The 24,503-nt window shown below is 35.1% G+C and overlaps 2 protein-coding genes across 2 annotated transcripts in view; one reads left to right on the top strand and one right to left on the bottom strand.

The window, feature by feature from the left end:
- LOC146998628 (uncharacterized) overlaps positions 1–24,503 on the bottom strand; it is a 94,701-nt gene that overhangs the window by 29,804 nt on the left and 40,394 nt on the right. The gene's annotated exons all lie outside the window — the stretch shown is intronic.
- On the top strand, positions 1,218–24,270 carry LOC118200506 (uncharacterized). Its single transcript, XM_035372465.2, has 3 exons — positions 1,218–1,371; positions 10,109–10,177; positions 19,552–24,270. Exons 1-3 carry the CDS (start codon positions 1,360–1,362, stop codon positions 22,789–22,791), a joined length of 3,321 nt encoding a protein of 1,106 aa, XP_035228356.1. The 5' UTR covers positions 1,218–1,359; the 3' UTR covers positions 22,792–24,270.

Below are 24,503 nucleotides of genomic sequence, written 5' to 3'. Positions count from 1 at the left end.
GATTTTAATTTGATTCAAACGAATCAAATCTGATTATTACTCGTTTCCACATCCAGCATTTTCGGCGTCGTATGCGATCTTTACTAATGCTGCTCCAAATAATTAAACAAAATAATAACTCAAAGAAGAGAAAAAAAATCTGAAAGGTTTCAAATTTTAAATTACGTCCAAAGGGGCGTTTTTAAAACATTTTGTGTGTTATCTTTATTTATTAAATATCATGTTCTTCGCACTTCAACCATTAAATTCAGTTCAACAGCAATATCGCAAAATAATTTTAAATTGAGCATATCTTAAGAATTTCCGATATGCAGTCTCACGTGCTGGAGATAATTTTTTTTTTTTTTTTTTTCCCCTTTGTACAACTTTGCAATCGCTCGCTTTGAAATCCTTGTTTGTTAATCAAAAATTCGTTAAAGTTTTACAAAATATGAAATCGATAATAAAACCAATTCCAAATTTCAAATTTGGGCTTTCAGATGCCCATGTTCGCAGTAGGATTACGTAATTCAAAATTCGATGGCTGCAGGTATCGTTGTTTTATCACAATGCGAGAAACATACATACATTTATGCAGATTCTTCATTACTTATTTTCTTCAAGTATAATATAGGGCGATAATATTTGGTGGCGACAGTTTGAAAAGTGAAACGGACGTTCAGAGTAATTCGACGCAAAACGAAAACAATTGTCCCTCACGGACAAAGCCCCGAAAATATACTTCTCTTTAGTTGTCGATTATGAGAATAACTTAGCTGGGGCAATACGTCCCTTATGCTTGAGCCGCCCTTGATTATTCCGATGTTAACGCAGTTACTTCCTTCTTTTTTTCTTCGAGTAATCCATTGCAAAAGAAAAGGTAATAGATACATTTATGTTCTATCGCCAATTGATCTATCGTTATTTTCATGTAAGATCTTTGAAACACATTAATTATTTCCAGAATCATCAAAATTAGTTACAATGGCACAAGTCGGTGAAGTCTTAATATACGTGTCCTAGGACAGGGTAATTTGTTTGTTATAAGCCGTAATGTTACGAAATGGTTCATTAAATAATACGACCTGTATTTGCTCATTTAGGGAAGTTAAATTGACCTAACTCCACCTGTTACACTTTCTTTCCTTGGCCTGTCGGGAAAGTTGGCCTGGAGGCTTCGATTCTTCACACGCCATTCGAAAGTATAAATCTGACCTTTCGAATATTACCGAATCCTTGGAAATAGCCACTCCCTTTCGAGCCTGAACTGGATAAACGTCCTTCGTATTCGAATCGAGCAAGATCTCGAGGTTCAGTCTGACGACGCAGTGGAAATTGATTGTAATTCGTTCTTTCCTGTGGCCGTGGAATGATATAAAAATGCTGATACAGGTAAGTTTCTTTTTCATTTGAGATCTTCTGCATTGCTTTGTCCGTAAAATGAAACAACTTTAGATAATTTACGTACATTTCTTAATTTTTGTCTGTTGTTTTTTGGTTGCTGTTTGTTTTTTGGTTGCCAACTCTAAAGGATAAAAAATATATTTCTTTTTAATTTTTGGAATTATTTTTTTAAATGCGTTAAGATACTTGAATTTAATTTCTGGTAATAAATTTGACAAAAGGTTCTGATTTTTCTTGGCATAGTGTGTAAATATATGAGTAATTCTGAATCTTATTAGTATCTTTAAAAAGAAAGAATTGTTTAGTACAGTTTTAAGCTCAACAGTAATTTTTAAATTTAGTCTCTGATATTTGAAACGAATTATTTTTGAGAGAAGAAGGTGTTAGAATTATATGAAAACATTTTTTTTTTTTTTTTTTTTTTTTTTTTCAGTTACGTTATTTGTTTCCTTCCTGGCATTTTGCATAAATTTCTTGATAAATTTATAGACTCCTGCGATCACTGGAAATGACTGCATGGATTCAGAAGGCCAACTGTATTTATTTAAAATTTAAAAAATTAGAAAACTAATTATGTGAAAAGTGCTTCCCTTCTGCAACCAAATTCATGAGAAAATAAACATTAAAATTCTTTTTAAGAAACTATGTTTTTTAGCTTTTGTTTTTATTTAAAATATAATATCTATAATTAAAAGTGTTATTTTGGGAATTTCTTGATAAATTCTTTTAAAATATAGAACACCTGTATTTTTTATCGTTCCTAAATCTTTTCTAATATTTCTAACGAAAATGTATTAATAATGCTCTTTTCCGTTCGTCTGCAGATATATTTGTTAGCAGTTTTACATTTGTCCAAGCTAGCATCTTTATACCATGTTTAAACGCACTTATTTGATCTGTAGAAAATCTCGGATTTAATTATCAAATAAAAACAATAGTTGACCAACTAGGGCAAAAAGAGTACATTAATTTCCGGCAATTTTGCTATTTCTTTTTTAAAGTCCTTTACGAAATATTGCTCTCAAAAGATCTTGAATCGGAGGCGGAGATCATGTCCAATTTAATCTTCAATTATGCTCGCTCTCTTTTTTCTCTACCCTTTGTACATTACGAATAATGCAAAAAGTACTAACGACAGAAAAGACATGCGCTGGCATAAATGACCATTAATCTGCACGCTATCAGTATTAACTACTAATTAGGGTTGATATGACCTACTAAATGTACTGAATATATTGAACTAACTATACTGGTTCTTCAAAGAGTCTAGTTACATAATTTCAAAGGATACATTTAAAAATATTAAATAAAAGTATTATTGATAAAAAAATAATTGCTACAGAAATGAAGCTTTGCATATTAAAATTATGTAATGGGTATTTATGGGTAAAAAAAACTTTATCATCACATCAGTTGTTTGATGACCAACAAAATATATCGTTTTCGGATTTATATGGGAAAATTTGGTTCGTTTCCTTCTTCCGGATATATTGTATTTTATTATGTTAAACAGTAAATAGAAATCAGTTTTAATTTTGGGAATCGTCCTGAAAATTTTTTACCTTCTAGAAATCGGGTGGGAAATACTGCACTTCCAGGGAAGAATGTGTTATGCTATTTTCGTATCTCCTTATTATGTTACTTTGTGGTAAACATGCCCTTTTATTTTTTTTAAAAATATTCTACGAATTAGTTTTGTTACCAAAAGTATTGTTTGATTATTAACGATCCCCCCCCCTACAGTAATCTAGATAGAATTTTTTCTTTTAATATTATAAACGTCCTTAATGGAGTCTTGTTAAAAATTTTGGACTTTCGTTTGTTACGCTACATGAACATAATATTGCCTAATCCAGGCATGTGTTGCCACTTTGTGAAACATAAGCACTTTATCTTCCATACGGCATTGCGGTTAACCAGTTCTCTAAATGTTGCCACCTATAAGACATAAGCCATTTAATTAAGATTTGGAATTAAATTAGCCTGGTATCTTAATAAAACAACGATTTGAAAGCAATATAGGTACTAATTAGGGTTGATATGACCTACTAAATGTACTACTAATTAACTATTATAAATTATTCATTGAGGTTCTATAATTTCGGGTAATGGAACGTTTGTGTTCTTATATTCACGTAACGGAAAAAAATATCTCAAATTTTGGAATTCACTCTTGCAAACGTTCTTATGACGCATCGTGTGACAGATATTAACTTCCGTTCCAATGGTGAGTTTACAGCAAAAAATGTTTTACGTGTGAGCAGAACTGGAGTTTCGTTGGGTCATGTGTCGAGTAATAAGGGAAGCAAAAATAATAATGAAAAATAATCGGCTTTGATTCATGAATAAGAGCATAATTATTTAAATTTATAATTTGAAAAAATAATTATTTAGCAATAATTAACACTTCGGAAGAATTTGTAAACATGTGGGCTTCCTACATTAGGTGCACTACATTATGCAATTTTAAAGGTGGACTACATTAGTCTACCTTTAAAATTGCATTTGTTGTAGCATGTTTAGACTATTACATAAGTTATTACTATTAACAATCATATTCTGAAATAAAAAAAGTACAGAAACTTATAAGTAGTTTTTAAAATTATGTAATTCTTCCCGGCCAAATAGAATTCCATAAGTGCAGTAAAAAACTGTAATGCGACACTTTATTCCATAAAATGCGCTCGTCCTTGCTTCATACGAAGGATGCTATTGGTAAAAAAATTCTACATTTGAACACCTCGTAAACGCGTAACAATTTATTTGCTTTTTTATAGCTTTCCTCCCAGCGTTTCATCAAGTTCGCGGCTTTCTTTCGAATTAGTTTATTACCATTGCTAAGAACCAGATGTACCAGATGCTAAGAACCAGATTGTACCAGATGACAAGACAAAACGAAAAATAAATGCTATGATTTCATTTAACAAACTGTATATCTCACTGAAACAGAGGGACCTCTTCAAAAATTTTTTGAGCTCTCCTGAAGCTTATGCTGTTTGTACTTAACAGGATTAATAGTGTAACGAAATGCCCAGCTGCGATAAGATAGCTTCCCTGCAAAGCAGGTTTAGAGTTGCCAAAAAGTAGTAGACGACCAAATTGACGATATGCCATAGACGGAGCGATAATATTTTTCTAGAACACATTTTTAGCTGTTTTCCCGAGAATATTCTCGAAGGTAGGTTAAAGCTATATATACCCTCCCTATACGAGTAGAGTAGAGTATCTTGACTAGATTAGCTTGAGATCGATCGAGTGAGTCGGAAACTGTACTTTAGTGCTTTGCCGTGAAGCTGTCTTTATCGTTATAGTCTGAAAGCTGTGTTGCTGATAGTTTCAGCGGGTTTATCGTAGTTTTTCGACGACTGTAAACGTGTCTTTGGAACTGTTCTGTATCATACTGGCGAATAAATTGTGTTTTGATTCATCATCAAGTGTTATCATCCAAATCCACAAACCCATAGAAGGCAACAATACTTTCAGTTCTTTTTCATCCTCTAATTTTACGGAGAAATTTCTGCTTTAATTGAACTTGACTTGTTAGAACTTTTCAGTGTTTAGAATATACAGGGAATAAGTGAACAATCTTTGCCCCCCCTACCAAAAAATATATTACAGTTTTTCAAGATTTAATTTCATCATTAACGACCAAAAATAACCAAAATAATCATTTGTGTCAATTATGCATGGAGAAGAACTAAGAGTTTGAGATTTTTCTTCTGCTTAATGAACTCGGAATGATGCTTAATGATACTACTATTATTGTCGCATAACAACTGAACTTGAAATTTCTTCTACTATTCCACCTGTTTTCTTTATGTTTGCAATTTCACAAATGGTTTTCTCTAATAACTCGTGTTCTGTTTTACAAATATGTGTTATTCATAGAGTCATTAGGTTATACCAATGCAGGAAACGAAAAAGGTGCGCTGCCTTCACCGGGATTCGAACACCCGTTCTCCAGATTGCTATCCGGACGTACTATCCAGTTACGCTGCGAAGACACAAGGAAAGGAACGAGAAAATATACATGTTACTCCTTTTAAACAGCCATTGGGAATGAGGGGACCCGATCTTCAAATCCTGGTTATTGTCCACCATCTTTTATTTCGGGATCCACTTGCTGAGTCATTCTGTTATATCGATGCAGGAACATTAGGTTTTATCATAAAGAATTAGGTTATATCGATTCACCGAGATTCGAGCATCGGGCCTCCCTGTTATTAACCGGATATGCTATCCAGTTACACGACGAAGGAACGTGGAAACCAGGAAGAAAATATACCTCCCATGACATCATATTTTCACTTCTTACTTTGGTCTTTAAAACTGAAGATTTTTTGTCAGATTCTGTTTTTGAAATTTTATTACCGTAATCCTTTACTTTATTTCCCGTTCTATTATTTTATTTACTTAAAGTCTCACTGTCATTTTGCATTTTCTTTGAAAATGCCTTTTAATTTGCTTTCTTCTCCTAACGTTTTCTTCAGCAAACCTTGACTGAATTTTCTGTTTATACTTTAACTACTGCATGATCGATATTCATATAAATAAATGGTATTTGTCTCGTCTGGAATCAATTTCAGATATTGCAAAAATATTCTAGACATCAAACATCTAATCGTAGATACTAAAACTTCGTAAAACCTGATTATGGAAAAGATTTCTAAATCTTCTATTTGTGTTCAATCTAACCTGAGAATACTTGATATATCAGAAAGCAAATCAATTATCTCCCCAAAGAGTATAATTTCATTGTTTCTAGTGGTGGCATTTTAGAAGTTGAATAAGAAAATATGAATATTGTCGAGGGAAAAAACTGGAAGGAAGCTTGAGGACAGAATTTATCTACTAAATTTCGAAATGGAAATTTTCTGCCATTGCGAAATTTAAAATTCGACAAAAAATAAACCTTAATTTGGAGCAGATTTTGAATGAAACTTTAGTGATTTTGAGGGCACTGCTTCTGAAGAAGATAAATTGTCCCGATTTCGATAGAGTTTTATTCAAGATCTATTCCAAACTAAGGTTTATTTATTTTTGTATAACTTTAAATTCTAAATTTCTCTTGAAAACTGTTTTAATCGTATGGGAATCATTGGATGGCCAATCGGAAGGGGTTCAATTTGGGGCATATTTTTGGAGGTCCGAAAATTGTTAGTAATTCCAGACTTATCAGCTCTTCCGCAGAAACGCAATTAAATATTAACGTATACCAGACCAAAAAAATACTGACATTAGTCTTTATTGAGTTTCTGCCAGAAAAGACACTGTCATGGTCCTATCAACTGACAATTTTGATTCCAAAAATTTTAAATAGAGAAATACAGTTTCAGTGAGAAGTTTAACCTGTATTAAAATTTACGTATGTTTGTTATATAATGGTTCTCTGCCGTTGCCATTCAAACTTAGTTTCTGTCACAATGTTGCACTGTAATCAGTATTGGGTGCAATGCATTTATGATTTCCCTTTCTTTTTCATGACTTCAGTGAGCGTATTCCATGTCTTTTCAGAATTCGCGTCTGTAATTTTAATTGATTGTAATAAAGCAACACTTTCATCTTTCACAGAAAATTCAACATATTGTAATTTCTGACTATCACTTAACGTATTATTACTTCCAACACCTATAAGTAGTAAATCGAGAAATGAAATTCAGTTAATGTAATTAAAACTCAACGCTAGCAATTCTAATTGAGGAAGTTTTAAACCCGTTTACATTAGTTTTAAACCATTTATGTTAGTTAAACCGTTACATTAATATTAATATCATTATTTACAAGTTCTCATGACTCTTCTTTCAAAGTAATTTTTAATGCATCCAATTTACAGAACAATTCATGCATTTCTGTTTTGTAATTATAAAATTCTGCGTCAGAACAAATACTAAGAATTCATTGTTTAGATTGTTTTCTTCAATCATTAAAGCACTAGCGTCATTCTCATACACTTCAATAAGAGAATTTTCTTTTAAAAAGTAAACTAGTAAAAATGCAAAGTATCTACGAGCATCTGTAATTCCACCTTCTTAGTAGTGACAAATGGTTATTACTACAGAGGTTGAAAAAAAAAAAAAAAAAAAAAAAGAATTAAAATTTTAATTTGGCTATTTACTGCAACTTCTATTTAGAACTAGTTCTTACTGCACATAACCGAATTGCGTGAAACTGACTTCTAGGTACAGAATAAAATATAATTGTTTTCAAGATTATTTATTGAGTTGCAAAATAAATAAATTGGCTTATTAAATAGACCAATGTTGTTACATTTTGAATTGCATAGCACTTTACTTTTTTAACACTTACACAAATTAGTGATGCAGTTTTTGTGCACATACACATGGAAAATCTTAGGCTGGACTCTAATACATAGTATAAACGAAGCCGCATGACGTTGTAAGGATCTTAAGTTTTACTAACGTTTATTTTATTTTAAATCTTTACTATCACTTCTTATTTTCTACTTCCGGCCAGAATTATAAGCGTTAAGGTTTTTATGCAAAGTTTGTCTGGCGAACGCCAAGTATTTAAGTTGTGGCTTTTTGCCAAGCGAGAGAGAGGAAGCAGTGAGTCGAAGCGGGCCGCTTACCTTAGAAGTTACGCAGTTGCTTGTTGCCTTCCAGACCAGAGGTTTTAATCCTCTTGATAAATTTTAAACGTATTGTATGTTCACAGTTCTCTGTACTACATACGCTTCCTGTTAATATAAGGCCAATCTTCCACGTGTATTATTCTAAAGTTAAATTAGAGTTTAGTTTTATTTTTATACTTTTACGTTTTGACCCCAAGTAGCGGGTCGGTGTATTCCGAAGTACGGAAGTCATTGTAAATAGCGAAAAATAAAGGGTTTTGTATACCCTTCTTGTGTATCCTGTTTACTTCCCACAGTTTTGAACATAGCTTTAGTAAGCTCTCTGTTCCGAGTCAGGTCCTTGCATGTTCCCGAAGAAAGTTAGAAGGAACTTTGAACCTGATAACGTAAAGTTATTTGCTTATGCTTCTTTACTACAGAGATGTCTATAAATTTTTGTTTACAAATATCAAATTCAAATCTGGTATATACAGGGTGTATTAGTACAGCGTTGACAAGCTTTCTGGAGAGATGGAGTACACCTATACGATGGGAAATCACATAGGAATTGTATGGTCGGAAACGCTTTCCTGGCGCGGTAGTGGCGACACAAAAAGCAAAAAAGAAAGGGCACAACCAGTGAGACAAAACATGTTTTATTTATGTTTAGTACAGCAGAAACCTACAAATAAGAGCAAAAACAAGCAACGATCGTCATTAAAGAATGTGTTCGAAATTACGACCCCGAACCCTATATGCAGGCGTCACATCACCTTTGATCCGTGAAGCTCTGCATCACGAATGGAAGACGCGTGACGCGCGGTTTCTACATCACGGTCCGGCTCGTAATTTCGAATACATTCTTTGATGATGATCGTTGTCTCTTTATGTTGTTTTTTCTTTGTTTTTGGTGTATTCCGACAATAAGCATGTTTTCTCACCCCGTTCGTGTCCTTTCTTTCTTGACTTTTGTGTCGTCACTAGCGCGCCAGGAAAGCGTTTCCGACCATGCATTCCATATATGTGATTTCCCACCGTCTAGGTGTACTCTATCTCTCCTGAACGTTTGTTAACGCTGTACTCATACAACCTGTAGAAGATTTATAATACCATCCTTTTTACATAACTGGCATATATTGTCATCGGTCTTAAAACAACAGCGATTATATTTTTGAATACATCTTTAGCTTTTTTTATGTCAAGTTATTGTAACAATAGCAGGAAGCTGCGTTTTATCAACTAAAGATATCACCTTTTTAGGCTGTTGAATTAGGAACTGGCTTGCTTCAGATTGTGCTGCTGTAATGTTATCCTCAGTTGTGCAATTCAAGCAACAGTCTCGATCAAAGTTGTATCTAAGATAGCCTTACTTTTAAAGCATAGTATAAATTCTATTACTTGTGGTTTTTTTTTTCTTCTTAACTATCATAATCTAGGTTTAAACCTTCGCTATGAGTTTCCGTTGTGCTGATTTTAACATAATCAGAACTTCTCCTCACATCTTCTTCCAGCTTTAAAGAAGAAATAACATCAATAAGAAAAGAGATGTAGTTAACTCTAGGCTCAACGCCAATCATAGCCTTATATGGAGTTTGATTAATGCCGGAATGAAACTCAAGATTTTTCATAAACTGTACAAAAGGTAGATTTTTCTGACAGTTTTGCGTTTTTATTATCGGACATCCATGCGACAGTCAGATTTCTGACATTTTGATTGGCTCGTTTAACCGAACCTTGGCTCCGGCCGTGGCGTGGCTTACTATATACAGTTATTGTCTGGCGATAAAGACGTAAATTCGTTTACAACGCAGCTGGAAATTTCCCAGCCGTTATTGCGAATACATGAATCATCCATGTCATTAAAACATTTTTATAACTGAATGTACATGTCTACGACCAACGAAAATAACGACTGGGTAAATGAAAAATTGCAAAAATAAAGGCCGGATAAGGACTTTACAGATATTTCATACAGTGAAAAATTGCGCATAGCATCTTCCAATTTGTAAATGTTGTTCAAGTAAACGTTTTATTTAAAATTATTTTTGGTTAAAATTTATAACAGTGAAATCTTGCTTTTGGAAATCATCGTGCATTCTGAATGCAAACTGCTCTTCTAAATTTTCTGTACATATAATTTCTGTTTCTTTTCAGGTTTTCTGTTTATTTCTTCTTTTGGAATGGAAGGTAGAAGCCAGCCCCAGATCATCAACAAATAATAATGTAAGAGATTATGTTAAAAAAATTGTTTTATTTTATTGTCAAATGTTCACCGAAAAAAAAAAAAAAAAAAAAAAAAGAGGAGAAACGATGAAAAAGTTTTAATGACGTAATTACAAGTTTTAAGTAAGGTTTAAGTAATGTATATGTAGTGACAAAGTGTTGAATATCACGCCTACATCTTTAATTGTTTTAACGGTAATTCTTAAAAATATTAAAATAAATCAGTATTTTGTAACAAAAGATAAAAAGCTAATGCCTTCTAGTAAGAAAATCGAATTAACAGTTTAAAATAGAATCCTTCCTTATTAAAATATCTTGTTAACATTTTTGTTCAGAGTTACTTAATTGTGTGTGTTCAGAGTTCAGTTTGTTCAGAGTTATCTTAATTGTTTGTGTTCTATTTGCGCAAAATAATCTGCTAAATTCGTTTAAATGAAAAATATTCACTTGCAATCTGTAAATCGATTTTTAATACAACAACGAGAAGCAAGAGCATAAGGCATCAGTAAGTCCTTTACAGATAATAGAATAAATTTTCATAGACATGTTGCTTTCTATTTTATTAAATTCGATTATTAAATAGTTTTACTTAATGAAGTAATTGAAAATAATTATATTTTCTTATGTATACTAATATTTTGAAATGAAAATTATTGCTGAATTCATAAGATGCTTGGCATCATATCTCTGACGTGTTGACGGAATAGCAGCTCATGTGTAGTCGACTCCCTTATCCGAAGAAGATCCTAAAGCGCGTCATCTGAAAAATTTCGACGTGTTACATGTACCAGTATTTTCATTCGGATAAGTTTAAAAAGTTGTGCCATTCAGAAATGTGTATGGCAGAAATATACGATTTATAAGCTTTCATCTGTAACTTCCAGGCTGTGTAACAGATGGGAAAATGGTGTGATGTTTCGCTTTTTTTAATATTTGTTCCCCCCTCCCAATTTTTTTTTTGTCAAGCAAATTATCGTATCATCAATCACTATTTACTGTTTTACGATCCTCCAAAACAACTGTAGCAACATGTCTAAATTTGGGATAAAATGTAGTAATACTTGTCTTCGTCTCAAAGTTCTTTGAGCAAAACTTTTCCAAGAATCGGTTCATTCCAAACTATCATTTGTGTTTTGTTTCGAATTCAGGCGAAAATTGAATCTTTACCTCTGCGTACAAGTATCGTTTTGAGCTTGAGTTAACAATTTATGGAATGTAGTGCATACATGGCTTTGGTATTTTTAACTCAGGTCCTTGAAATGTCCAAAGGTACTTCCATGCGCTCCAGTTTCATCATAAATGATGTGATGATCTAAAGTAATCATTTGTTAACATAGCATTGATATTTTCTAGCTTCACAACAATTCTTAAACAGTTCTTGGCTTCGCAACCGAATTCACCACTTAGACTTGTAAGGTTTATTCTAAGTTTTTAACAGTTATCTTTAGTTAAAGCTACTTTCCTGTCTCTTCTAATTTCAGCTTACACATTTCTTGCCATAGTGTGTTTTTAGAATCGCGATTAATGCAAATGAAGGAAGAGCGGTAGTTAAGTCGAAGTTCCACTGACTTCGTTAGAGAGCCTGAGATTCTGATTAGCGCGCGTTTCCTTTTGGCTACACTCTCTCTAGGCTATTACGCTCGGCCGTATTTCAGGCCCTTGATAGCTTCGCCATTTAGTTAGCATTTAGGGGCCAACTTCTGTAGAAGTTTGATAGCTTCGACTATATATTTTTAGTTAAGCATTAGTTAAGTTTGATTTTCTTAGTACTCCTGAGTTCAAGCCCAAGTGAAGACTTTTATGTACGTCCTGAGAAAAGGAATTTGGATGTTTATGTTTAACAATTCTGCAATTAAATTAAGCATTTAAGCTCAGGTTTCATCAGCAGAACAGTATTATCCGTCTAGAGGTCTCATTCCAAGTTATAAGGAATTATCGCTTTCCTCCATGCGTGCTATCATAGTGTAAATTGTAGCATACCCCAGTGGCGTAGCAAGCATAACTGGCGCCCGGGGCAAAAAATCTTTTTGGCGCACCTCCCCACAAAAAAAATTCAGTAATATAATGTATAGAATATATTCGTAATAAGAAAATAATGCAAATAATAATAAAATGCTGAATTTGCCATAAAATACTCAAAAATATATTAAGAATAGTCACTACCTAACTACACTAGCCTTGGATTCGGAAATGCATCTGTGTTGGCGGAAAAAATCAGACATACGATGATCTAGAAATAGTTAAAAAGGTATTATTTATTTTACATATTTATATAAATGTTTTTAAAAAGTACAATTTTTAAACAAAAGTTTAACATACATTATAGATAAATAGATATGTGGCAACTTGCCTACTACAACTCAACTCTCCAGTCTGGTAACCCATAGCAACCAAAAATAAAATAATATTTATTCTATTCAACTGTTATAATTATTTAACGATATGTCTCAAAAAATTGTACTTCCATAATTGGTGACCAGTATTTATTACGAATAGCAACCTTCAATGTTGCACGAATATGGAGTTTATATGTCAAAATTCTGAGCAGCAGTAAGTTATCCAGTGTGATGAGATGCAAGTAAGATATTTCACCTGTAATTTCAAGCGTTGTGCCGCATTCCGGTGAATCAACATATTTCTGTCATAATTTCAGCGGATATATGTATTGTCTGCTGCATTTGAGCCGCCAATTTCTCTGATTTCAAGTACCAATAAACTGTGTCACTATATACATATTCATTATTTTTCTATAATATTATTATTGTCCATATTCTATACATATTATTATTGTGCATATTGATCTAAAGTGGTTGAAAACGATGCTGCTTCACAATTGGCACGAGTGGCAGTTAAGCCACCGCCTTTTTGTCGCTGATGAATTTGTCGCAATTGAATGAACATCGTTATGGTTCATTTAATTGGATGCGCAGTTTAAATTGAGTCGCATTACTGCCGACGAAACTTAATTTTATATAGAGATCGCTGCGTTAGAATCAGAGGTACTGCAATCAGCTCGTGAAATAATTTTGAATCCACCAGCGACGGACAAGCACAAATCTTTTTAAAAAATTTAATTTCTGTTTATGAAGAATCCGTGACAATTAAAATCAAGAAGCTGTTGCACGATTTATAGTTGTACTCATATCAATGAGGACTTCTCAATTGCTGTCTAAAATGTCAGACTTAGCCGCCGGTAACCTGACGGATAACATTCTTAAAACATTATGGATGAATAGACTCCCATCTAACATGCAAACCATTTTAGCGGCCAGTAGCGAGCCTCTTAAAAATCTTCCCGAAATCGCTGATAAAATTCACGAGCTGGCCATTCCAGCGCAAATACACGCAGTGCAGGCTCCTAGTCCAGGTATTGTGGCGTTACAGGCTTAAATTGATGATTTGTCCAAACAGGTTGCTCAGGTTAGTAGCCATCCAAGCTGAACCTTTTCAGCCCAACCGCTCCACATCACGCGGTCGAAATACACGTCGTAACCCACCGAGGAAACGGTATAAAAGCCCTCCCTTAGGTATTTGTTTTCACCACCACAAATTTGGAAATAAAGGCAAACAAATGCCACCCACCGTGTTGTTATAACGTCCAGGGAAACGAGAAAAGCCGTTGCTCAAAGTCGTGAACGACAGCGGCCGGAATTTCGCACGCCGTTTCGTCATCGAGAAGAATTCGGGCTTAAGGTTTCTTGTAGACACCGGGGATGATGTTTCCGTCGTTCCACCACATTTTCACAAACAAAAACGCCTTAGCTAGTTACAACTTTATGTAGCAAATGAACTCCTATTCAAACTTTTGGTGAACGCCTGATATCTGTTGATTTAGGATTGCGCCGCAACTTCCAATGGCCATTCATTATTGCTACTGTTTCAAGTCCTATTATTGGCGCTGAATTTTTACAAAAATTTTCTTTGCTTGTCGATCTTAAGAATCACCGTTTGATGGATTCCACAACCAACTTAACTCATCCGGGAGTAATTCTCAATAGTCATGATTTGAACATTAAACTGATTTCGAGTAACTCCCCATGGCATCAACTTCTCAGAGAATTCCCTACAATCACGCCCCCAGTTATGGGTATTTCCGAACCCAAGCACGATGACTACATTATATTGAAAGTACCGGACCTCCAATTGTCGCTAAACTAAGACGCTTACCTCCGGACATACTTAAAGCCAAAGAGGAATTTCAATACATGATGGAACAGGGAATTTGCCGTCCTTCAAAAAGTTCATGGGCCAGTCCGCTCCATCTAGTTCGGAAACGCAATGGTAAGTGGCGATTATCGCCGGTTAAATGCAGCTACAATTCCTGATCGTTAGCCAGTCTCACACATTCAAGACTGTATGCAAGTTTTAAGAGGGAAAAGCTATTTTTACAACCCTTGATCTTGAGCGGGCGTATCACCAAGTGCCCATTAACCCAGCTGATATTCCAAATTACGCCTTTTGGACTATTTGAGTTTCCGGTCATGACTTTCGGCTTATGCAATGCTGCTCAAACGTTCCAACGCTTCATGAATCAGGTGTTAAACGGCCTCGACTTTTGTGTACCTTATTTTATGACGTCTTAATAGCCTCCTCTTCAGAGCAAGAGCGCCTACCACATTTGAGAACAGTTTTTAAACGTTTTCAAAGGTACGGTGCCAGTCTTAATCCTTCCAAATGCGTTTTTGGCCAACCAAGAGTATCCTTTCTTGATTATGAAATTTCCGCTGATGGCGTTCGACCCCTTACAGATAGAGTCACCGCTATCCGCGATATGCCCGAACCATCTACAGTGAAGGACTTAAAAAGATTTCTTGCTATGCTCAACTTTTATCGACATTTCTTACCTCATGCAGCAACCATACAAGCACCTCTAAATTCGTTTTTTGGATGGAAGCAAGAAAAACGATAAACGTGTTCTAACCTGGACCACAGAATCCAAAAATGCAAAAATGATTTAATTTCAGCAACGAATTTGCAGTATCCTTCCGCACCTAAACCATTATCACTCTACTTTTATAAGGTATTTCTCCCGCTTTCCTAGCGTGCCTTCGTGGTGTAGTGGTTCTGCACGCTGGGCCGGTACTCCAGAGGTCCGCGGTTCAATTCCTGGCGAAGGCAGTTGCTAATTTTTCAATCTCTCTTGCTTCCAAATATCATCATGTCTCTACAGTGGCGCCCGAATTAAAAGGAGTGTTGGTTGAGGATTCTCCACACCCAGGATTTGTCGGTTGGGTCCCCCTAAAAACCCCAGTCGCCCTTTAAAAAGGAGAGTATATAAGATATTTCTCCCGCTTTCCTAGCGTGCGTTCGTGGTGTAGTGGTTCTGCATGCTGGGCCGGTACTCGATTCCCGGCGAAGGCGTTTCATATTTTTCATCTCTTCTGCTTCCAAAAAATAACCTAATTTTTCAACACGTTGACGCATCAACAACAGATATAGGAGCAGTTTTACAACAGAAAGATCAAGAATTATGGAGACCACTTTCATATTTTTCTAAAAAACTCTCACCAGCACAAACCAGATACAGCACTTACGATCACGAATTATTAGGACTTTATGAAGCTGTCAAATATTTTCGACATATGCTAGAGGGACGCGTTTTCATGATCTTCACAGATCACAAACCCTTAACCTATGCTTTTCAACAGCGTTTGGATAAAGCTTCTCCTCGTCAAATGAGACACCTAGACTTAATAAGGCATTTTCAACAGATATCCGTTGTATTGAGGGTACGCAGAATATTTTTGCAGACACCTTGTCTCGTATTGAAAAACTAGCCGTTCCTTCGCCAATAAACTTTGCTGCCCTTCCGGATGAACAACACCGGGATTCAGAACTACAAACCCTCTTGAAAAGCAACTCTTCCACCAATCTCAACTTGCAGCCTATGCAGCTCTCACCTGGAAAATCCTTTTATTGTGATGTTCAGGATTCAAGATTTCGACCTTATGTTCCCTACGGTTTTGCCATGCCATTTTTAGTCAGTTACATCGTCTGTCCCATCCTGGCATCAAGGCTTCGAGGAAACTGATACAGCAACGTTTCGTACGGCCTAGCATGCAAAAGGACACAGCCAACTGGAAACGTTCGTGCTTGGAGTGCCAAAGATCTAAAATTGTAAGACCAGCCAACTTAAAAATTTTAATTTGCCCTCATTTCGCTTCAATCACATGCACCTCGACTTGGTCAGGCACTTATATTTATTATCAATAGCATAATACATGAATACAATTAATTACTATGTATACATTTTTCTTACCTTGGATGAAGTAAATTTATCATTTACTTCATCAAAGTCGATCCTTTCAAATTTTTCTCTTTTTACAATTAAAAATGCTAGATGACATAGAGGATCTTGTCCCATCGTTTATTGTAAATATGTGAAAATTTATTTTAATTTGCTGAATGAACGTTCATAGTTAGCATTTGATAATGAAATATCAAAGTAGTATTTGAATATAATCGACAACCTTTTTGAACAAAAGGAAATAGAAGAGATTATAAAGGAAAATTATAACGTTTACAAAGTTGGGAATATGCAAATTTAGTCTTTGACGTCGAAAACTATGCGTTTTAGATAAGGAGTAAGGAGCGACCTGCGGTATTCCTTTTGTAATAAGAGATTAAAAACAATTGACGTGCGTTGAATGCCTCGTAGCAATGAATATACGATGTCTCAGCAAGATGACTTAGTTGAATTGGTGAATTGGTAGCCAGGAAGGCCATCAGTCGTTTACAGGAGAGTCAAACGCAATCCATTGTAGCGGAAGAGTTAGGATTTTCCCAAAATGTCATTTCCAGATTATGGAATCGGATTTTGGAAGCTGGATATGTTTGAGAAATTCAGGACAAGGCCGTGTTATCGTTTTAAAATATAAAGCGGGAGATATATGTGCATTTCGTTTAAAAAATTAAAATATACCTATACTTTGGAAAAATAAAGTGGTCCAAAAGAACATTTTGGTTCATGTACTGCAAACATTTCATTACACATTTTATCAGATAAATCAAGAAAATAAATAATTAATTACATTACAATAGTTATTAATTTTAAATATATTTTCCAGAAATCGATCAAAATAAAAATTGAAATTTTCCGTAAAATCTTGTTTGGAGACCATTTGGCGCCCCTCTACGAGCATCATTCACCCCTTGCTTCCCTCCTCGCTACGCCACTGGCATACCCAGTTAACAGCTGAAAGCCCCCTAGTTCGAATCCTATCGAAGGTAGGCTGATTTTACGTCTTTCCTTCACCGTAAAAATATATTAGCTTTACAGCGGCCCCTGATTAAAACGTGGTGGACGACAATTCCTCACCATATCAGTTTTGCCGACTGATTTGGTTTCCTTCCTCTTTCTCCAGTCGCTCTTTAATTATTGGGGGAGGTTATAAAGTATTATTACCCTTTCCCTGTGCGTTCTCTCGGAATGTAATTGTTAGTACATCCGGCCATAATCTGTTACTTTAAAATGGGAAATTCAAGGTTACTTTCCACCACTTCGTAACCACGCGAACGATTGCTGCAATAGAGGATTTGAGTCGCGTAACTTTTTTCTTTCAGTCAATTTCCGTTTAGCGTGTTTCGCTTCATGAAATGCGCGCAAATAAAGTTTGACCTAAACTACAGTCTGAGGTGAGGTGGAGAAAATAAGTGCTACGAGGCTATGCCGACACGATCGCAAATGGAAAAAGTTGTCAAGGGCCTTGAAATGCCTATTTTAAAGTAACAGACTGCAGCAATCGGATGATCCGTGATTCGAATCCCGACGAGGGCATAACTGCTTTCTCAAGTTTTTGTCTCCAAAAAGTTAATAACTCTGCAAAGTAAGCTAAACTAGCTGATAATCAAATGCAAATACGAACACAATCTAAATAGATTTAAAAAATGATTTTAATATCATAATAAAATTGAAATAATATTTTGTAAGAGAGTTATATGGCTACATTAACAAACTGAGCGATTTGAAAACAATACACATACGTTATAATAATTTGCATAAGTTTTACGAATTTTCCCCTTGCTAGCCGGGTTTGCTAACCTCTCACATGAGGAAATTACGCACGGAGAGGTGCAATAATTTCTCAGAATGTTACTCGAAAGAGACTATAAGGTATTTTCTCCCTCCGCTTTGCATGTCTTCGTGGTGTAACGGTAGCACACTCGGCGCGAATTCGAGAGTTCGGGATTCTAGTCTCGACGAAGGCATGGCTCATTTCTTATGTTTCCTGCATTAAAAAATAACATATGAATATACAGTGGCACCCGAACTAAAAAAGGTGGTGGATGATGATTCTTCACTATCAGGATTTGGCGACAGGGTCCCCTAATCCCTGTCGCCCTTCTGTCTTTTCTGCATGCCTTCGTAGTGTAACGATTACACACACGGCGTGTATTCGAGAGGTGAAGGTTCGAGTCCCGGCGAGGGCATTGCTCATTTTTGTGTACTCCTGCTTTAAAATAACCTAATGTCTCTACAGGACATTTATTAAACACAAGAGAGAAGCCATGTTTTACAGAAGATCCTGACTGCATCAAAGTATTTTCTTCTGCATGTGGGGGGAATACATTCAGTTTATTTTAAAACAATTAAAAATAATAAAATAAAATAATTAAGAGCTGCTCTGCTATCATATGCAATGACAAAAAAAAAAAAAATATGGTTCTAGACTGTTTCATTGATATAGTTCAAATATATACATATACAGCATTGTGTAATCAGTTTTCATACTGCTTTTTCTTAAGGATAACATATAATTTATAATATAAATAAATTTAAGTAAATCATATAAGCATTCGCATCATTATTGAAACAAATAAAAGTTTTTCTTAACGCCATACATCACGTACCCGGGACGTAGACTATTCAATTGCGCTTGCCTGAAAATGATTTTGTTACTATTTGTAATGTAACTTTTTTAACCTGAAACGTTTTTACCAGTCTCTATTTTTATTTGCTTCTTATTTAAACATTTCAGTAATGAGATTTTCATTTTAGAATTTCAGCAAACAAATTTGAGTTATTAGAATAGTACAAATTCTTATCGAACGCTATGTTGGTAGAAAATCACATTTCATCTTAAAATGACATTAAATGAATTCTTGTACACGTTTAAAAACTTTACAATCCATCGCCTTGATTTTTTGAATGTTGATAAAATATATTCTATATTTTAAAATTTCCTTTCCTCTGTTTTAAATTTTCCTTTCTGTTCAATTTTTCCACTTTTTTTTTTAATTAGGCTTAACTTTTTCTTTCATCGGAAAGATTCTAAAAATAAAAATTTGATCTTTACATCAATTTTATTTTATTTTACTTTATTTATTTACCGATTAAATCGTGAATATAAATGTAATTCCTTTTCCTGTTCCAGGGTCACGGTAGCTACGGTTATAATTATGACATCGCTCACTATCCAGGAGGTTCTTCAGTTCACATGGAAGCTGGCACAGGTCACGAAAATCTCCGCTTCGACAACGTAGGGGAATCCAGTCACATTCAGCCTAGATTTCATCATTCAGAAAGACCACTTGCGTCTCCAGCATACCAATCGAAAGCCAGAAATGTCCCTTTTTATGTGGAAAAGGTAACAGCGCCCTCCCAAGGTCTGGCTCAGCATTATGTAGCATCAAATCCTTCAGAAAAAGGATACTTTAATTCAGATGCTACTGCTCCATTCCTTTCTCAGACTCCCATCGATGATTCTAATTACAGATGGCGAAATTCTCCGCCAAAATACCTTTCCCAAAGTATTGAATATCCATCTTACGTGTCTGCACTTCCTAATTCTAAGATTACGCAACGAGTTTCGGATCCATCTCCTTTTTATCCGAAACTTGAAGTAGTTCAAGCAGCAATACCTGATGATCATATTTCTCAAACATTTGAAGATTTACCCTACACGAGTCCAGAAATAAAACCCGTAGTTATTGCTTCTCATTATCCTAAAAAACCCCTCATTTCGACTAATGTTAAATCACCTAAAATTTATAATGATCGCATTTCTCAAGAAAACTATGACTCACATTTCGCAGAAGCTCCACAAAAACCACTCCCTATCCCTCCTCCAGTTAGTCAGACTACTGTCGAATTACCAAATTCTTATGAGCAGACGATTTCTCAAATAGCTGACGATTGCCCTTTTGTAGCTCCTGCGCCAAAACAAAGTCCTTATGAGCAGAAGATTTCTCAGATAGCTGACGATTCACCTTTTGTTAGCCCTGCACCAGAGCAAAATTCTTATGAGCAAAAAATTTCTCAAGTGACTGACGACTCGCCTTTTGTGGATCCTATTCCAAAGCAAAATCTTGGAAAAACTGCCCCTGATTCAGCTGTTAAATCCCCCAAATATGATGATCGCATTTCACAAGGAGTTGATAATTCACCTTTTCTAGAAGTACCCCCCAAATCTGTTGTTCTTATTCCTCAGAGTAAAACCCATAGTTCACCTCAAGTTAAATCGGTAAAAACTAATAACGATCATATTTCTCAAGTAGTTGATGATTCTCCATTTAGAAATCCATATCCACAGCACAATGTTGGAAAGACAATATACGGACCTGTAGCTGTTGCTCGTTATCCTTCCCCAAAATTCATTGCAGCATCCGGCGTTAAATCCACGAAATCATATAATGACCACATTTCGCAAAAGGCTGATGATTCCTCCTATCTAGATGCACCATCAAAGCTTCATACTAAAACCCACGTCACTTCGTCTGGTATAAAATCTCCTAACTCATATGATGATCGCGTTTCTCAGGTAACTTATGATTCACCTTTGATAGATTCAGCTCCGAAGAACAGTGCAGTGAAGACAGTTCCTGGAATTGGTGTCAAATCTCTTAATTCTTATAACGACCGCATTTCGCAAGGCATTGATGATTCGCCCTTTGTAAACCCACCACCAAAACCTGTTGCTCTCTATCCTCATACTAAAACCCATGATATTCCATCCAGAGTCAAATTACCAAAATCCTATGATGACCGGCTTTCCCAAAAGACTGACGATTTTCCTTTTGTAGATCCAGTTCCAAAGCATAGTGCCTTGAAGACAGTTCTCGGACCTAATGTCAAATATCCTAATCCTCATAGCGAACGCATTTCACAAAAAGTTGATGATTCATCTTTCATAAATCCACTACCAAAACCTATTGCTCTTTATCCTCATACCAAAACCTATGGCTTTCCAACAGGCATCAAATCACCAAGTTCTTATGATAAGCGCATTAGCCAAAGAGCTGATGATTTACCTTTCACAGATCCAGGTCCAAAATTGACTGCTGTAAAAACAATTCCCGGCCGTAGTATTAAAACTTCTAATGCTCACAGCGATCGCATTTCACAACGAAATGAGGATTCAGCGTTCGCAGATGCCCCACTGAAAACTGTTATTCAGGCTCCCCAAACTAAAACTCAGAGCATTCCCTCTGTCAAACTGCCAAATCCTTATAATGATCACATCTCACAAACAGCTGATGATTCACCTTTTGTAGATCCAATTCCAAAGCAAAGTGCAATAAAGACAGCTTCCGGACCTGGTGTTAAATTGCCAATCATTTATGATGGCCCAGTTTCACAAGTAGCTGATGATTTATCGTTTGTAGACGGCCCACCAAAACACGTTGCTCTGGCTCCTCGTACTAAAAACATTCCATCTAGCGTCAAATTACCAAAATCTTACGATGACCGTATTTCTCAAGTAACTGATGATTCATCATATACAGATTCAGCTCCGAATTATAATGTCAAGACAGTTCCTGGACCAGTAGGTACCCCTCACGTTCCTTCTCGAAACCCCGCCATTTCCTCAAGTTTTAAACTGCCGCATGCTCATAGTGGTGGCATTTCTCAAAAGGTTCCCGATTCACCAGCTTTGCATCCAATTTCAAATCATAATGCTGCCGAAGTTCTTCCAGTTCAGCCTCATGTTGCATTTGTTCCATCAGGACCTCCTTATACAAGATTTTCTTATGGTACTGAAATAGTTCACCCTAAAGAATTTCAGAACTCAAATACTCAGCTACGCCATGGAAGCCATGATATAAATCATAATCCTGTGTCACATGCAGTGAGATTGCCTTCTAATATACCGGTAAGCCACCCTCAACATCAAACTGACAGGTCCCATGCTCCTGTTTCTCATACGATTAGACTTCCGATTGCTCATCACTCTGCTCCACTAGGTTCTTCAGCAGCCCTAACTTCAGATGAAATTCTAAACTCACATGACAACACAGCAGAAGACGGAATTCCACCGTATCCTTTGTCGCATGCTATTAGGTTGCAACCCAATCGACTTGCTTCATCACCTCTAACAGAAAAAGCTAGCTTAGAGAACGGTTTGAAATTATCTGGAGATTCTTCCGAAGATCTTAATTCTGTGCCTCTAGCGTCTCATGCTATTAGATTACAACCGCATAAGCCCCCTACATCAGGTGAAACAATCTCAATTGTAAAGCCTCAATTTGATGATGATCCAGTAAGCAACATAGAATCTGGAGATAAACTGACGGAAGATGAAGTATTATCATCTCCAGTTAGCCACGCCATCAGGCTGCAGCCGTCTAAAGATGAGTCATCCCTCATTGAAAAGCCAAAATTTATTCATATTTAGATAGTTTTAACATATATAGAGATATATAATCAACGAAAATGGGAAAAGACTGCTTACTGAAAGATATGACACAGTTTTGAATCTGGTATTATGTCAAAATGCTAAAACTAGTTATTTAATTATTTAGCTTTCTTTCCCGTCATAGGCTGATTTTGGTAAATTGCACTACTTATAATGATTCAAAACAAATCAAGCTGATGATAGCCACAAAGTTTTAACATTTAATATTAGCATTTTGGCATCGTTTTGGATTTAATTTAAAGCTGTTCGCAGTAAAGGCAGTGCTATTTCTGTTAATTTTAATATTTATTATTATCATATTCCAAGACCATTATACTCTCATTCAAAATTTAATTATGGCTTAAAAATTCAGTTTAGGGAAAACAGGAGAAATAATTCAAGGAAGACTGAATTGTGAAAGAGAGTTTGCAAAGTACTTACTTTTTACGTGAAGTATGCAGAGCAAATAATAACTGCGAGAAAAAAGTGAATTAAATTTTAAAAAAATAAAGTATAGGTAGAAAACTTAGCTATATTTTAAAATTTGTTATCTTCACTTACAAAATCTGACTTGTGGCATTATTTGAAAGAATTAATTTTGGAAAAAAAAATCAGATATTTAGGTGATGCTAAATATTGAAATAGGGAAGTGATATTTTTTCCTTCAAAATATGTTTCATTTTAATTTTGTTACAAACGTTTTCATTTGTTGTGAATGAGCTAAAACAGGATCGAATTAGAAGACGTGAAAATTATTCTAACTCTAGCCTTTTTTGTTTTCATTTTATAAAAACTGTTGTAGGAGAAAATTTTTACAATTTTTGGATTTAATTTCTCACAAGGCTTCATTATAATTTAGTGGAAATACCATCCCAGTATCATTAAAATAAATATCAACGTACTGTACAGACGATTAAATTTCGTTTCTGTTTATCTGAATATGTTTTAATTAGTTTTAAACAAGCCCCTTCGCTCTGCAGATAAATAAAGTGGCGATTTTAAGTGGCTCATCCATTTCTTGCAACTAACAATGCTGCAGTCGTTGCCCGAGGCTTCGTAGATACCCATACTTTAGCGAATTGTTATTCTTGACAGCGTTAGTTTAAGTAGAGGTCCCAGATCACTTAATAGCCCGGGGCCCATGATTATATTAAGACCGCCTTGAAGACTAAGGATAATAAAGAATGGACAATTATTTAATTTTTGCTAAATAAACGTTTATTTTAAAATGTCTAATAAGATTTCCTTTCATATTTATTTTATTTTGATGTAAGACTGCCAAGCTGAACTGATGAATTTAGTTCAGAAAACTGCCTTTTATGTGTATAACAATTCAAAATGTTCCAGCAAGGCATCAAAGAGATTGTGATTTGTAGTATTTATTTGAATGTTTCAGACATATTTTTGTTCATTTTGCTTTATCTGTGTCTGTAATTACACGAATAGAAATGACAATAAATGTTTTTTTTTTCCTTTTGATTTTAATGATTCTTAATTTCAGCACAGGAAGTAGTGTTTAAATTCAAACGAATCCTGTTCTGGTGTTTCTCTCTTTTTATGAAAAATCATAATTCTTACGAAGCTTCATGAAATAGGTTCTAGGAAATAGGTAAACGTTTTAATATTAAACTAAATATCAGTACTAAAAAAATCTGAAAGCATTCAGATTTTATATTAAGCCCAAACGAGCGCTTTTTTTCATTTAAAGACAC

This window comes from Stegodyphus dumicola, chromosome 2 (genome assembly GCF_044657685.1).
Source record: "Stegodyphus dumicola isolate Sdum_Otavi_A_Nest chromosome 2, ASM4465768v1".
In the NCBI taxonomy this organism is placed as follows: domain Eukaryota; kingdom Metazoa; phylum Arthropoda; class Arachnida; order Araneae; family Eresidae; genus Stegodyphus; species Stegodyphus dumicola.
This window is presented reverse-complemented; position numbering and strand designations above follow the sequence as displayed.

Bases quoted from the DNA above. Each gene is read 5' to 3' on its own strand.
- LOC118200506 (XM_035372465.2), top strand. The intron at 10,178-19,551 runs GTAAGAGATTAT...TTCCTGTTCCAG, and splicing joins GATCATCAACAAATAATAAT to GGTCACGGTAGCTACGGTTA.